We start from the raw sequence: 17365 nt of genomic DNA on the forward strand, positions 1-17365 counted from the left end.
CAATGAAGAGAAGGAAACAAAGGGAGCTCCAGATGCAGTAAATCAATCCTGTGGATACACAAGTGAAGTGTTGCTTTACTTGAAAGGCCTGTTTGGGGCCGCAGACTATGGGTGATGGAGGAAGTGTGGGCACAGATTGGGAGAAGTTTAAAAATTCTGGTCAGGCACAACATTTATCACACTGTGTAAAACTATCAAAGCAACCAAAAATCAGCAACTTAAAACAAAATGCATTCACATGAAAGAAAGATACAGTGACATCTGGAAGACAAAAGTAGGTTAACCTTTGCAGATTAAAGATAAAGACTTAAAGATTAAAGAAAACAGTAATTGAAGATTAGAATCAAAAGCAACCAAGTCTGACAACAAACTTGCTCAAATTAGCAGTGATCAGGTTGTTGTTTGGAATTGAAGTGGTTATTCTACACTGTAATTGAAGAAATCACAAACATTTCTTAGATAAATCAGTTTACTGTTATATAAATTGGTAGAAATTGTCAAAATGTTATAATTGTTCATAAATTTATAATGTTTTAATCTAACTGTTGAAAATTAATTCTTTTAACATACTGTAAGTATTTGGGTTTGTATTTTTATTTTTGACAGATTTAAATATCAGTAAAATCTTACATTTTATATATTTATTGATTTTCAAGTATTAGTTTGATTCAAAACGTCATTATTTTGTTATAATGTACTAATGGATAAAATTGTAATTTCATCAAAAAGAGGTTAATTTGTTGAGCTTCTTCTTAGCAGAATTTATGGCATAATTTAATAACAACATCCAACAAAGATATAAAAGTCAGCAAAACTGAAATATTGTAACTTAATTTAATATGAGTGAACAAAGATGTGTTGGATAGACTCAATGGATAGAAATGGTTAGTCAACAATTTGGGTCCTTACCCAAAACACTGATTGACCATTTCTATCAATGAGTGCTGCCTGACAAGCGGAATCTAACCTTCTTCTCTTTGTTTACTCAAGATTCAAGCATTGGCCATTATATTTCTTTAGAATTTAATGCAAGGAGCAGAAGCAAGGATAGATTTTTTTTTCATCAACAGGTTTAGCAATGAGCCAGGCTTCTTACAACATGACATCACTGCAGGCTAAACTTCTAAGACCTATTTGCATTATGGGTTGGTAAATAACATCCTCTTCGTTCAGTGGCAATTTGTGTTGGCAGACAAGATTTTTGATGTCCATTACATCAAAATCAGTGTTGACCTCAGTTTGCCAAAGATACTAATTTTTTTAAGAGAAAAAAAATCTGGGAGAGATGAAAATATTAGAGGAAGATAAAAACACAAAAAAAAACTGCCATCTCACCTGAAGATTTGTTTCACTGATCTTCACAGGTTTTCCTTCCTCAACTAATAAATTGTTGTTGCTTACGATTTTTGGAGCATGCTGATGGCTCTCCAAGTATATACGAACATTAATACCTCCATCCAGTAGAACATTAATCACTTTTATTGTGAAATTGAACTTGTCCACAAGATGGATGCTGTTGTCATGTTGGTACAGTACACGACCCTTCCTCAAATCATTCTGTGTGAAAAACTCTGTGCGTATACCATTTAGGGAGAGTGTTCCATGTTTTGGTGACAAAAAGACGCTATAATTAATTTCACTTTCCTCTGTGATGTAAAGATTTGTACTAATACTGAAATTAGCTGTTGTTATAAATACTCCTTGTCCCTTCTGCACCAAAAGTCCCGTGTTATTGGCTATTTGAATGTAAGGATCAGAGGCTCTGACTTCCAGTAAAGAAGAAGTGTAGTGTTTACCATCAGTAACGAAGAAGACAAACCTGCTACTGTCAGCACCACGATGCGTAAACAGAATGCGCTTCTTCTCAAGGTCTTCTTGAGAGAACTGGAAAAGTTTTTTGGAGGAGTCATTTACTGAAACTAGGTCACCATTTGGAATACCACGCCGGGTGTACAACAACTGTGTATCATTAAAGTCTGAATCAGGATCATGGAAACGTAACTCTTCAGAGGTTAATAACCTTTGTCCATTCCTAACCACATGAAACACTTTGTCTACAACGCGAATGGGCTTCTCATCATTTTTTAGCTGAATGGTTATGATGAATGTCCCTATAACAGATGTAGCATTTGGGTCAGCTTCTGAATTGTCTGTTGTCTCTCCACCACTGGCTACAAATGCAAACTCATCATGTGTGGTCTCAGAGTTGTCATGCACATACATGAGGCGACGGCCAACAATATCTTCATTAGTGAAAGTTGTTATATTGTCATTACTACTAGTTGAATCAGAGCGATTAATACACTTCAACTTTCCCGATCTGGGACTCCGTATTACTGTATACAAGAACTTCTTAGTGTTCAAAGTTTCTGCATATAATTCTGCCTGTGTTATTAGCTCTCCTTCTCCCTCCGATAACGTGAGCCCATTGTTTGTTAAATGAATGGAATTAACATCAGTTTTAATAAATATATGAAAATCATGCTTTGCTGATATTACTTGCTTGGAGTAAAGATGAAAACTGAAGAAGTCTTCTGTGTCTTCATGCAGATTTTCAATTGGTTCATATTCCACTTTCTGAGCAGACACATCCTTCTGACTAAAAGAAGAATTCTGTATTAAGATCTGACCATCCATCATAAGTTTTCCTCTCTTGGGTACAATCACCAACTTGTAGTGTAGCCCACTTTCAGGGATTCTTGCACCTTCTATTACAGCATGAAGGTTCTCAGAGGTGAGAGCTTGTTTCTTCCCTTTATCAACTTCTAATGGAATGCATTTTAGGAGCTTGAAATGAATCCATTTCACTTTAATGAGAAAAACTTGGTGCTCACTAGTTTTGCTCCCTATATTAACTTTAAATTTAAACTTATCAGTAACATTGCTGGTCTGAAGTTTGTGGTAAGTCCCAAAATATCGTATTCTGCCACGATCCACGGATCGCTGAGAAAAAGAACTAATTTGCTTCCATTCTCCTCTAGAATTCAGTCGTTGAATTTTGCCATATGTGGGTGCTTTAGCAATACTATAACGGATTTCAACTTCCTGATTAACTGCATTAGTTTCCACTGACAAATTGTAATTGGTGATTAAGGCTGCATCACCTTGTTCCACAACCAGACCAGTATTATTGACAACTTTATAATCCACAGGTACAGCCATTATGCGTAAAACAACAGTTTTGCTCACTCTATCACCATCGCTGACGCGTAACACTAGCCTTGAAGTGCGGACACCTCGGTGAACATAATATAGGTTTCCTTCTTTCAGATCAGTGTTAAAGAATGTGGTTATAGGAGTACCAGGATTCAAGGCATTTTCCAAAAATCCACCATTTGCATTATGATGACCTAAAATGGAGAACTGAAGTTCTGCTGAATTTGTGTCGACATCAATGGCCTTAATCACATTACTGTCAAGACATTTCTTTGAGTTCTCGAGCAAAGTGAATAAATTCCCTTCTGGAAGGACAAGCTCAGGAGCATCATTGGTTGGAGTAACAGTAATGTTAAAAAGATACAGCTGGTCTACTTTCAGGTATGTCAGGGCTGTCTTCTTATTGGTTGCAAAAACATGAAATGAGAATTGATCATGGGAATGTTCAGATCCATCATGAACATAATAAACTTCTTCATGCCAGAGGTTTGACAGCGTGAAAGAATTCAGCTCATACCCCAAATCAGTGTTCAATTTCAAACGTCCATGCTTTGGCTGCTTTGCTATCTTAAATACTATTTGTGACTGTCGTAGACTTAATTTCTTCAACTCCAGGTTCAACGTGATGTGTTTAGACACTAATGCTGCCTGGCCTCCTTCTGCAACTACTAGATTGTTGAGGAACAGGAATTTCTCAGTCTTTAGCAGTTCTGTGGATTTAAGTGGCTCCTGCAGAGTGGAATTTGTTGGAATAACTTGCATTTGAGCTGCAGATGTTTTAACAGATGAAGTACGTTCTTTCACTGCTGTACACCCTGTTGAAATATCTTTTGTAACGAGCACATTTTTTAAACTTTTTGTTTCTGAGTTTGTTTTGACATCCTTCAGGCAACCTCTGAAGGATCGTCCTCTTGCTTTTCTTCCTACAAGGGACTGAAGATCAATCTTCAAGACTTCAACACGGTTACTTTCATCTATGCCACCAATAAACAGTGGTCCCCACAACTGAAGATTTTTGCTATGAGAACTCAGAGTAGCCTTTACAGTTTCCTCATCCACAGTAAGGAGAATACGTTTAGCTTTAACTTGAAGCTTAACATAATGCCAAATATTGTCATTAACTTGTTTCAGAGAAGTAAGGTGCGCGGTCTTTCCAGATTTTCCAATAACCACTTGAATCAATCCTTCTACAATCTCCATAGTGACAAAATCATCTTGTTGTCCAGCATGATACAGCAGCAGACCCAATGGATTAGTAGTGCTCACAGCACACTCAAACACTGCTTCCTCTTGTGCATTCCAAGTAGTAAATTCAAGATAAGATTTGGAGCTAAATAAACTGATTGGATCCCTGTCACCAGCAAAAAATTCATTACTGCAGCCTGCTGAAACTTCATGAACAGTTTTAAAGCCAGAATAAGTTCTCAATGAAGACAAGATGTCATACTGGTTGAACACCACCTCATCAATGCAACCACGAAATTTATTTGCAGCTCCTTGCATGTAAGGTTTGTCAAACTTGTCAGTACCCCCGACAAAAATCCCATGTTGAATGTTAAGGTCATGAAGGAGGCCTGGCATTTTCACACTAGTTGTGTAGTGCTTGTCGACTGTCAGGCTCACTTTGTCAGCTTCTTGATTTATTTCCAATGAGTGCAATGCCAAATCATTCAACTCCACTCCTCTGTCAGAGCGAAGAATCTTTTCACCAGATCCAAATTCCAACTTTACCTATGAACAGCAACATAAAAAAAAAACAGAATCAAAGCTACAGAGTGAAGAACTTTTAGGTTAAAGCACTACTCCAATTTTTCCCCCCTCAATCGCATACCTGTAAACGTCCAGACCGAAGCTCAACCAACCAGTAATCTGTTTCCCCCGCCACAAGGAAAAGTAATCCACTTGATCTCGAGGTCTGAAACTGTAAACTTAATAATGACTTGCTAGAGACCTCTGCTATATCAAGATGCACATAGCTCTTGCCAAAAAAAGAAGCTAAAATTAAAGAAAAACATCTTGTGAGCCATTAAATGCAACAAATGGGTTTACGAGAGGTAATACTCAGAACACCTGTGGTAAAATTCATCAAAATAAAATTCAAATACAAAAAAAAACTGTCATTTACAGTGCCACCTTACACAGGAACAGCACCAACTTTGAAGACCAACACTGCTTAGCACTTCATACTCAGTACCATCAATTCTGATTGTTCACAAATTCAAACAAATAGACTACAGGCTTAAGACAGGCAAATGGCACAATCACTGTTATTGTCTCAAATTTTTGATAGCTAATGTTATATAGAAAATTTAGGTTAAAATGGCTTAAGTTAAAATGTGATGATTAATCATAAAAAGGGAAGCCAGAACGGACAGGGAGCTTACTAGCAGCCAAGGACAAAAGGTTCTGCTGAATATGTTTTTTTAAACCTATCTTTTCATGGTCATAGTGAGAGACATGCAGGAGACAAAAGATTGATAAGAAGGGTGAGAAACAGAATTTAGTGTATGTAGAGCTCACAGCGTACGTAACGAACGTGATAATTAAAAATGCAGTTATACTTAGAATGCTTTTGCAATACTAACCAATTAAAACAGTATTAATAAGAAGGGGAAGGGCAAACCATAAGGGTATAAAAATCAATGCACTGTATGTATCGGGGCTTAACTGGTGAGAAACCAGTTGAGTCCAACTCTGCAGACTTGTAAATAAAGCTTGTCGTGTCATCAGTTTTAAAGAGACTCATGTGTGAGAAGTTTTATTTCTGACAAATGGGGGCTCGTCCGGGATCTACACTCCGGCCGTGAGGGGAGGCGAGAAGAGGGACATCGGAGGCGGTGCACCCCGCTGAGTTCAGCGGCTCCTAGTCCCTTGCTCGTCGCTTCGGGCGGCTTGAGCGAGTGGTATCCGGACAAGGTGACACGACAAGACGGAGAGGAGAAGGGTGACGGTTCAATCCCCGGGAAGACACCGGTAAGTGACGACTTACGATTGTGGTGTGGGGATTGGGTAACAGGTGTAACGGGATACACCTGTTTGGATAAAAAACCTAACGTAATAGATCAGGTATAGAGCTTTTGTCGTGGCGTGAGGACCCTGTCGTGGGACTCTAGGATAGACCCCAGGGAAACCTCGGCGGTACCGAAGGAGGGACAGCACCTCCGACGAAGTGCCGAGAAGAGAGGGGTCAACCCCAGGGAAACCTCAGCGGTAACCGAAGGAGGGACAGTACCTCCGACGAGGCGTCTGAGAAGAAGGGAGTAGGGTCCAGAACGAGAGGGTCCTCAGCAACGATAAACAGATCTAGGTGGGAAAATGGGAGGATCAAAATCTAAGGGCTCATCTGAAAATTCAGGACAATTCCTGGGAGTTCCCCTTGACAGCCCTTTGGGGAGAATGTTTGAAAATTGGGATAGTAAAAGATATCGAGACAAAAACAAGAAAAAGATGGTCCAATATTGTCTCCTTTGGTCGAAACAACCTATTAAAGGTTCCTCGGTCTGGTGGCCGAAATTTGGATCTGATGAGGATTGGGTTAGACAAGCATTAAACATATATGTAAATTCAAGACCAAAGGTGAATCAAGAAGAGTCAGCATATGCATTTTGTTGGGTTCCCTGGCCAGGATCCTTAACAAAATGTTTTAAATTGAGGGTAGCGGGAGAAAAGAAATGGGAACCTCTGGACAACCTTCCCCCTCCTTATATTCCCCCGGTGCCTACTGCGCCCGAGGAAAGCTTATTACCGGAGGGGAAAGGTGATGAATCTGATTGCCCCGAAAGGGGCTGGGAAAAAAAGGATGAATTAAGGGAGTCGGACCCTAAACCGACCCTGGACAAGATCCCAGACTGGTCCAGGACCATCAAAGTTTTCAATAAGCCAAAATCCCCTGAGGGAAGTTCCTATGGGAGGACCGGGAGGGGGAACGGGATATGTGAATGTTCCCCTAACTAGTACAGAGGTGCGGGGATTTAAGAAAGAAATGAAAAAGTTATTAGAAGATCCTATAGGACTGGCTGAACAGCTTGACCAATTCCTGGGACCAAACACATATACGTGGGAAGAGATGCAGGCAATAATGGGAACATTATTCTCACCCCAGGAGAGGCAGATGATTCGACGGGCTGCCCTCCTCATGTGGGAATATGAACAACCTGGGGACCCCAGACCCCATGAACAAAAATATCCCTTAAATGAACCCAGGTGGGACAAACGAACACCCGAGGGATTGGCAAGTATGAGACAATATAGAGAGTGGACAATTAAAGGGATACGGGAGGCTGTGCCAAAGGGTCACAATTTCACCAAGGCATTTGGGAACCACCAGGGGAAAGACGAGTCCCCTACTGATTTTTTGGAGAGGGTGAGAAAGAATGTCCAACAGTATGCGGGCGTGGACCCTAGTACACCAATGGGTGAACAGCTTATTCGAATTGAATTTGTTTCCAAATCATGGCAGGACATTAGAAAGAAACTAGAAAAGGAGGAGGACTGGAGCGAAAAACCCCTAAGTGACCTGTTAAAAAAGGCGCAAAAAGTATATGTGCAGAGAGAAGAAGAAGATCAAAAGAGGGCGACAAAGGTTATGGTACAGACTATCCGACAGATGAATGCTGAATCCAGAGGAGAAAGAAAACAAAACCTTCCTCTAAACAATCCAAGATATCCAAGAGAGGGAAGACCCCGAAGGTTCGTTAAGTGCTATTACTGCAATGAGGAAGGACACTTTAAGAGGGAATGCCCCCGATACAAGAGGGAATTGCGTGCCCTCGAACTTATGGAAGAAGATTAGGGGTGTCAGGGGTTCCAAATGTTAGGGACCAAGTATAAGAGGGAACCCCTGGTAAAACTAAAAATTGGTCCCAAGGGAGAAGAGGTGGTGTTTATGGTGGACACAGGAGCGGAACGAAGTAGTGTAATAACTGTGCCAATCGGAACTGAGCCTGTAAAAAGTAATTTGACAATTTCTGGGATAGAAGGGGCTCCCAGAATGGTATCAATAATTCCCCAAGTAACAGTGAAACTGGAAGAAAGAGAAGGGGTACAAGACCTCTTGTTATTACCGTCGGCTGGATTTAACCTCCTAGGAAGGGACTTACAGGCTCTCCTAGGTTTGGGTGCTCTCCCTGTGGACGGAGAAGTGCGAGTCCACCTCTGCGCTTTAAAGGAAGAGGATGAACGGCAGATTGACGAGAGAGTCTGGTATAAGGAGGGAAATCGAGGAGGTCTGGACATCCCACCTTTACATGTCACATTAATACCAGGTCATCAGCCGGTAAGGAAACGTCAGTATCCTATTTCTTTGGAAGGGAGAAAAGGGCTACAGCCGGTAATTGAGACTTTAATACGAGAGGGACTATTAGAAGAATGCATGTCACCTTATAACACCCCTATACTCCCAGTGAAAAAGTCAGATGGATCCTATCGCCTAGTTCAGGATCTAAGAAGTTTGAATGCTATTGTTCAGACCCGCCACCCAGTGGTGCCTAATCCCTATACTATTATGAGTCGGATTCCCCCAGACCATGAGTGGTTTAGTGTTATCGACTTGAAGGATGCCTTCTGGACGTGTCCATTAGAAGAGGAAAGTAGAGATATGTTTCCGTTTGAATGGGAAAATCCATGGACAGGTAGACGGAGACAGTTTCGGTGGACTGTATTGCCCCAAGGGTTCACTGAATCTCCGAACCTGTTTGGACAAATGCTAGAACAAATCCTGGTGGACTATCCACAATCTGATGATTCCCAACTAATGCAGTATGTGGACGATTTACTATTATCAGGACCCAAGGAACAAGAAATGAGGGGAGATACAATTAGACTCTTGAATTATCTGGGGAAAAAGGGTCTACGGGTGTCCAGGAACAAGTTACAGTTTGTTGAGAGAACTGTGGTATATCTGGGACACCAGATAAGTAAAGGACAGAAACGGATTACCCCTGAACGGATTGCGGGAATCACTAGAATGCCGTTACCCCGTAATAAGAAGGAAATAAGACAATTTCTGGGACTCTTAGGTTACTGTAGGTTATGGATAGAGGACTACTCAGCTTTGGTGAAGTTTATGTATGAAAAACTGACAAATGAAAATGAATATCCATTGAAATGGACCCAGGAGGAGGAGGGATGGTTCAAGGACTTGAAGCATCGCCTGACACGAGCCCCAGTACTCACTCTGCCCTCTTTAAAACAGCCCTTCCAGCTATTTGTCACTCATAACCAAGGAACAGCTGTGGGAGTTTTAACACAGGAAAAAGGCGGTCAGCGACACCCAGTGGCTTTCCTTTCCAAAATGATGGACCCAGTGTCTCGCGGATGGCCGACGTGTATCCAGGGAGTAGCGGCTGCTGCTCTGTTGGTAGAGGAAGCACGTAAACTTACTTTTGGAGGAAAGATGACTGTGTACACCTCCCATTCTGTGAGTGTTTTATTAACACAAACTGCCCATCGATGGCTGACTGATTCTCGCATATTAAAGTATGAAACTATTTTAATGGTCGGAGAAGATCTACAGTTTGCAAAGATTAATAGCTGCAACCCAGCTCAGTTTTTATACGGCAGTGAAACAGAGAGAGAGGTGGAGCACGACTGTGTCGAGTTGACAGATCTTCAGACCAAGACCCGAGAAGACCTTTGCGATACTCCGCTGGGAGAAGGATATGAATTCTACATTGACGGCTCCGCCAGATGTGTTGACGGAATGAGAAGAAGTGGATATGCTATAATAGAAGGAAATACTTGGAAAGTAGTAGAATCCACGAGACTACCCGGAAGCTGGTCAGCACAATCCTGTGAACTATATGCCTTGCAGAGAGCCCTCAGAATACTGGCAAAGAAAATTGGAACGATTTACACTGATTCCAAATACGCATACGGGGTAGTGCATACCTTTGGTAAGATCTGGAAGGAGCGTGGTCTAATTACATCAAGAGGAAAGGAATTGGCACACGAACAGATGATTACTCTGACTTTAGAAGCCTTGACATTACCCCAGGAAATAGCAGTGGTCTACATACCAAGCCATCAGAGGGGAGATACCCCGACAGCAATTGGAAACAGACTGGCTGATGAAGAAGCCAAAAGGGCAGCCATGCAACAAGAAGTCCGTTTGCTGACCTTAATCCCAATAAGGCAAGGCATAAAGAAGGCTCCCATTTTCACTGCTAAGGAAGAAAAGGACATGGCTCAGCTGGGCGCAAGCCAGTTGCCTGATGGAACATGGAAGACACCAGATGGAAGAATGGTTCTAAATAAAGAAATAACTCGCAATATTTTAAAACACCTGCATCATCAGAGCCACTGGGGCACCCAAGCCTTATGTGACACAGTGCTTCGAGAATATGTGTGTAAGGGAATCTACACCTTGGCCCAACAGGAGGTGCAGAATTGTCACCTATGCACAAAAATTAATAAGAAGGTAATGAGGACAGGGACCATGGGAGGTCAACCATTAGCCATACGCCCTTTTCAACGTATCCAGATCGACTTCACAGAATTACCTCAAGTCCAAAGATTGAAATATCTGTTGGTGATAATAGATCACTTTACCCGATGGGTGGAAGCCTTCCCAACAGTAAATACTACAGCCTCTACAGTAGCTCGCCTCCTCCTAGAGCAGATAATCCCCAGATATGTTATAATGGATTCTATAGACTCAGACAGGGGTCCACATTTTTCTTCAAAAATCCAGCAATTGATTTGTAATGCATTACAGGTCTCTTGGAAATTACATACCCCTTGGCATCCACAAAGCTCAGGGAGGGTTGAACGTATGAATGGAACCCTAAAAATGCAATTGACAAAATTAATGGTGGAAACTAAAATGCCTTGGATAAAGTGTCTGCCCCTGGCTTTATTGAGAATTCGTACTGCCCCACAAAAAGATGTAGGGTTGTCCCCTTATGAAATGATGTTTGGGCTTCCCTTCTGGAGTACAGTTGAGGGGTGTCCCACCTTGGGGGAAGGGGATATATTTGTTAGGAACTATTTACAGGCACTGTCACGCTCTCTTGCAGATTTACGAAAGAAAGGACTATTGGCACAAACACCGCCTTTAGACTTTTCTTTACACAAAGTGGAACCAGGAGACTGGATTCTCATCAAGACCTGGAAAACTGAAAAACTCCAGCCCCAGTGGGAAGGTCCATACCAAGTTCTCTTAACTACAGAGGCTGCAGCACGAACAAGAGAGAAGGGGTGGACGCACGCATCCAGATTTAAGGGACCTGTAGAGGCGCCTCAGGACCCTGATACGAACTCAGACTGGACTTGTGTTCCTGGAGAAAAACCTCTTACTTTACAATTTCGCAGAAAGACTTGATTCACAATGTTATTGTTATGTTCTTTGATTTTTCTTAGTTTGCCTATGTCTTTATCAGGTGTGAAATGTAAGAAATGCAGAGACACAGTGGTCCTGTTTCAGGACCACATTTGGGGAAGAAAGGAAGGTAATTTCATTTCCCATACCTCAGTTCCTGAGAAATGCTGGGCAGAAAATACCACCCAACATCCATATACCCCTTGTGTGGAAAAAGGAAATAATATGGGTCATTATATACAGATTCCTAATACCACTCCTTTCCCTCTTAACGGTTGGAAGGGTGACTCAGGCCCACCATGCCCTGATGGACTCTGGTTTTGCATACACCAGCGTACTGTTCCAATGAAAAGTTCCACTCCACACTCGAAAATGCCTGTCCCTTTAAGACAGCCGGACTTAGTTCGAGTCCATCCAAATAACCATGTAAGTTTCGGTAATGCAGTTGGGGGAGATAACCTTTTTGTAGATCTTGCAACTAAAATTGCAGGAACTTTTAATGTAACCAATTGTTGGGTCTGCGGGGGTCCACGGATGTCAGAGCAATGGCCTTGGTGGGGGGAGCCCCTCAATTCATTGACCATGATATCCCGAATTTGGACAACTAACCGAACGAGATCAAGAGAAACTTGGTCTCTCTCTAACGTCCCCTCTGGTTTTTATTGTCTCTCACGAGCCGGCAAATACCCAGTAGGAGAAAGTCCCTGCAAGGCTGTATGGATTCGCATTTCGCCTGGTATTTTCACTTGGTTTCCTAAACCCCTGACTTGGTTCTTATCCACTGTTTTTAAAACTAATTGCCTACCCCTGTCTAATAGCAGTATTCAGTTTTGGAATTGTACCAGTTCCACCATCACAGGACCATACCAATCAAACCCCGTTCTTAAAAGAGTTTGGGAAAGGGGGTATGGAGTATCCCCAAATGGATTATTCTGGGTATGTGGTAATAAAGCTTATACTCGTCTTCCCTCACAGTGGAGTGGAACTTGTTTCCTAGGAATAATCCGCCCAGAATTTTTCCTCCTACCCCACAATCACGGTCATAAATTAGGTGTGAAGGTTTTTGATACATTACACCGTCAGCCCCGCTCTAGCACGGTACATTTGGGACAATGGGGAGATGATTGGCCTCCAGAACGCATAATTCAATATTATGGTCCCGCTACATGGGCTCAAGAGGGATCCTGGGGTTATCGTACTCCTATTTATATGTTAAATCGCATAATTCGCTTACAAGCAGTCCTTGAAATTGTTACAAATCAAACAGCTCTAGCCCTGCAATTACTTGCATCCCAGCAAGGTCAAATGCGCTCTGCTATATATCAGAACCGTCTGGCCCTAGACTATCTCCTAGCCACGGAAGGAGGTGTATGTGGAAAGCTTAATTTGACTAACTGCTGCTTACAGATTGATTATAATGGCCAAGCCATTCGAAAAATCGCTGATAATATTCGTACTTTGTCCCATGTACCGGTTCAAACCTGGCATCCTTTTACACAATTAAATTGGATGGACAAATGGTTTGGGGGAACCTGGTGGCGTACCTTCTTGTGGGTCATCGGAGGTATTTTATTCCTCCTACTTATTTTGCCCTGTATCATTCCCTGTCTACGCAGCCTGGTGATTTCCATGGTCCAACAGGCTATGCAACCAGGGGGACTGGGAGACCATGTTAGAATTTTACTTCAGCACGAGATTAATGTATCATAAAACGTTTCTCTTCCCCAGGTTAAAATCCCCATTCATATCTATATATATATTACACACATTTTAAAGAGAGAAAGGGGTGGATTGTTATATAGAAAATTTAGGTTAAAATGACTTAAGTTAAAATGTGATGATTAATCATAAACAGGGAAGCCAGAACGGACAGGGAGCTTACTAGCAGCCAAGGACAAAAGGTTCTGCTGAATATGTTTTTTTAAACCTATCTTTTCATGGTCATAGTGAGAGACATGCAGGAGACAAAAGATTGATAAGAAGGGTGAGAAACAGAATTTAGTGTATGTAGAGTTCACAGCGTACGTAACGAACGTGATAATTAAAAATGCAGTTATACTTAGAATGCTTTTGCAATACTAACCAATTAAAACAGTATTAATAAGAAGGGGAAGGGCAAACCATAAGGGTATAAAAATCAATGCACTGTATGTATCGGGGCTTAACTGGTGAGAAACCAGTTGAGTCCAACTCTGCAGACTTGTAAATAAAGCTTGTCGTGTCATCAGTTTTAAAGAGACTCATGTGTGAGAAGTTTTATTTCTGACAGCTAATACACTCAAGCACTGCTACACCATCATGAAAAACACCTACAGAGTCATTCCACAACCACACTTCGGCAAGTTTGATCAACTGGCTCTAATTCCACTCCTGACGCACATGCAGAGACTGAGGACTACAGCACCAGTGATGAAGACGACAAAAGTATGGTTGAGGGAAGTGGAGGAGCACATGCAGGATTGCTTTGAATTAGTGCGCTGTATGAAGCTGCAACATGTGTCACTGACTTCATCAAGTTCTGATACAAGCCGATTGGGCATGTAGCACAATCAATAACCACACACAGAAACGAAACACATGGTCAAGGGCTTTAATGTCCTGAAACCTCCAGCATATCACTACATGGTTCTGGCCAGGATCCAAGGCTGGAATTGAGGGAGGAGACTAGGGAGGAGTTACCGGATCAGAGGTGGGCCAGCCTCAGCAGTCCAGTGAAGTCCCCCACCTGCGATAACCTGTTCCACCACATTCACCCCTTCCTTTTTGGATAAAGTCCTGCGGTGTGAAGTGGAACAGTGTCTATTATCTCCGGTCATGGAGTCTATACCAGTTAATAGATTCAGCCAATCTGATGGTTTTATCTGCTGCTGCGATTGCCGCAGCACTAGTGGTGTCATCATCGGCTCCTGTGGTGCGGTGGCCTGTCTGGCAGGCTGAGTGTCCGGGGGCTGAGCTGTGGCAGAGTGAACTGGTTCTGAGGGGGGTGGGAACATCAGTTGTTCCGCTGGAATTTGCAGGGGTGTTGGTGGCAGGGAGCCTAAGGGGCGATGGGGGCAGTGATTGTAAAAGATCACCTTGGGCCAGCTGGTCACTGACGAGGGCTTCTGGGTGCACCTCCCATGCCGGGGTCCCTGCTCAAGCCACGTCCCGGTTGGACACGGTGTCTTCCCACCCATCTGGGTACTGTATGTGGACGTACTGGGGGTTAGCATATAAAATAGATGCTGTATATCAGGATGTTCTTTATTAAAAACAGTCCATCATTCAATACCATCATCCCCTCAAAACTGATCAGCATTCTCCAAGACCTGGACCTCAATAATAGGATCCTGGATTTTTTCACCTCAAGACCACAATCAGTGAGGATTGGTAAGAACATCTCCTCCACAATCTCCATCAGTACAGGAACACAATGGGGCTGCATTCTTAGCCTCCTGTGCTACTCGCTTTAAACCTATGGCTGCGTGGTAAACCACTATTATGCTATGATCGACTGCTGCTGGCTGGACACACTTCTGAGACCAAACTTACCCATATCCCTTTTCGTGCTCCCCATTTCGCTCTGCCTTGATCAGTCAATGAGGCTGACAGCTGTTCCAGTCTATAGTTAATAAAAGCCTATCAGTTTCACAACTTCAGTCTTTTGTGAATATTGATGGTGCATCCGGCTGTGTGGCTCAGTATGGCAACACCACCATCTAAAAACTGCTGACGAATAAAAGGGGCCAATGAGTCAGTGTACAGGAGAGAAAATTAAAACTTGGCTTAAAACTAAAGACAACCTCGGAGTCAATGTCACCAACCAAGAGGCAATCGTGGACTCTAGGAGGGGAAAAATCCAAAGGTTTACGATCCAGTGATCATTGAGGGAAAATCAGAAGTGGAAAGGGTGAGCAAATTTAAATTCCTGGGAGTCACTACTTTGGAGGACCTTTCCAGGACCCAACACACAAACATAATCATGAAGAAACCATGTCAGTATCGATACTTTCTCAGGGGTTTTCAGAGCTTTGATATGAAATTGAAAACCTTGGCAAACTTCTACAAATGTGTAGTGGAAAGTGTGCTGACCAGCTGCATTATGGCCTGGGATGGAGGCACTAATACCTTCGAGCGGAAAGCCCTGCAACAGGTAGTAGATGCAGCATTGTACATCACAGGCAAAACCCTCCCCACCATCGAGAATATCTACAGGGAACACTGCCATCAGAGAGTAGCAGCAATCATTCAAAATTGGTGAATAGAGGGGAACAGGTTGATGTTGTATATTTGGATTTCCAGAAAGCGTTTGATAAGGTGCCGCACAAGAGACTTATCAGTAAGTTACAGGAAAGTGGAGTCCGGAGAAGTATATTGGCCTGGATTGAAAATTGGTTGTCTGACAGGAGGCAGAGAGTTGGGATAAGTGGGAGTTTTTCAGGTTGGCAGAGAGTGGTAAGTGGGGTGCCGCAGGGGTCAGTGTTGGGCCCACAACTGTTCATCATTTACATTGATGACTTGGAGGAGGGGACAAAATGTGGTGTAGCCAAGTTTGCGGAGGACACCAAATTGAGTGGAAGAGCAAATTGTAATGAGGATGTGGAGAGTCTGCAGAGGGATATAGTTAAGCTGGATGAGTGGGCAAAGGTCTGGCAGATGGAGTACAATGTTAGTAAGTGTGAGGTTATCCACTTTGGCAAGAAAAATAAAAGAGCTGAATATTATTTAAAGGGTGAAAAACTACAGCATGCTGTTGTGCAGAGGGACTTGGGAGTGCTTGTGCATGAATTGAAAAAAGTTAGGTTGCAGGTGCAGCAGGTTATTAAGAAGGCAAATGGAATGTTGGCCTTCATCGCTAGAGGAATTGAATTCAGGAGTAGGGAGGTAATGTTGCAATTGTATAAGGTACTGGTGAAACCGCACCTGGAGTACTGTGTCCAGTTCTGGTCTCCATATTTGAGGAAGGATATACTGGCTTTGGAGACGGTCCAGAGGAGGTTTACTAGGTTGATCCCTGGGATGAAGGGGTTGACTTATGATGAAAGATTAAATCATCTAGGATTGTATTCACTCGAGTTCAGAAGAATGAGAGGAGATCTTATAGAAACATATAGGATTATGAAGGGTATGGATAGGATAGATGTAGGAAGGTGTTTTGAGCTGGCCGGGGAAACTAAAACGAGAGGACACAGTCTCAAGATTCGGGGGAGTAGATTTAGGACAGAGATGAGGAAAAATAGTTTTTCCCAGAGAGTAGTGAATGTTTGGAATTCTCTATCCAGGGAAGTGGTTGAGGCTGCCTCATTAAATATATTTAAAATTCGGTTAGATAAATTTTTACATGATAAAGGAATTAGGGGATATGGGGAGAAGGCAGGTAGGTGGAGTTAGGTCATAAATTAGATCAGCCATGATCATATTGAATGGCGGAGCAGGCTCGATGGGCCATTTTTGGCCTACTCCTGTTCCTACTTCCTATGTTCCTATGTGCCACACCATCCAGCGCACCCTCTGTTCTCACTGCTGCCATCAGCAGAGATATCTGTGCCACATGACTCATACCAGCAGGTTCAGGAACAGTGGCTACCCCTCCACCATCAGAGTCCTAAACAACAAACTCAATCAAAGTCTCATTTAAGGACTCTTACTTTGCATTATATTTATTATTGAATACTTTTTTCTGAATCTCACAATTTGTTTGCAATTCCTTCTGGTTTACATTTCTCTCTTTTATATTCATGCCTTTTCTTGAGTTCATTTCTTTGGACTACCAATAAGTAGAGATTCTGCCTGGCCAGAAGGAAAAAGAATTTCAGGGTTATATGCAAGATCATGATTGATAAATCTGAACTTTGAACTGGAACATCAAAAAAGCTACAATCCATACAAAAATATGGAGCATTTTTGTCATTT

At 42.3% G+C, this 17365-nt stretch overlaps 1 protein-coding gene across 1 annotated transcript in view; it reads right to left on the reverse strand.

The window, feature by feature from the left end:
• Nucleotides 1–17365, reverse strand: part of cspg4ba (chondroitin sulfate proteoglycan 4ba) — a 121382-nt gene that overhangs the window by 79297 nt on the left and 24720 nt on the right. Inside the window, exons 2-3 of the mRNA XM_069924347.1 lie at nucleotides 4988–5151; nucleotides 1336–4887 (exon numbers count right to left, since the gene is read on the reverse strand). Coding sequence (XP_069780448.1) covers nucleotides 1336–4887; nucleotides 4988–5151 — 3716 coding nt within the window. The remainder of the gene's footprint in view (nucleotides 1–1335; nucleotides 4888–4987; nucleotides 5152–17365) is intronic.

This window comes from Narcine bancroftii, chromosome 3 (genome assembly GCF_036971445.1).
Source record: "Narcine bancroftii isolate sNarBan1 chromosome 3, sNarBan1.hap1, whole genome shotgun sequence".
NCBI classification, from domain to species: Eukaryota; Metazoa; Chordata; class Chondrichthyes; order Torpediniformes; family Narcinidae; genus Narcine; species Narcine bancroftii.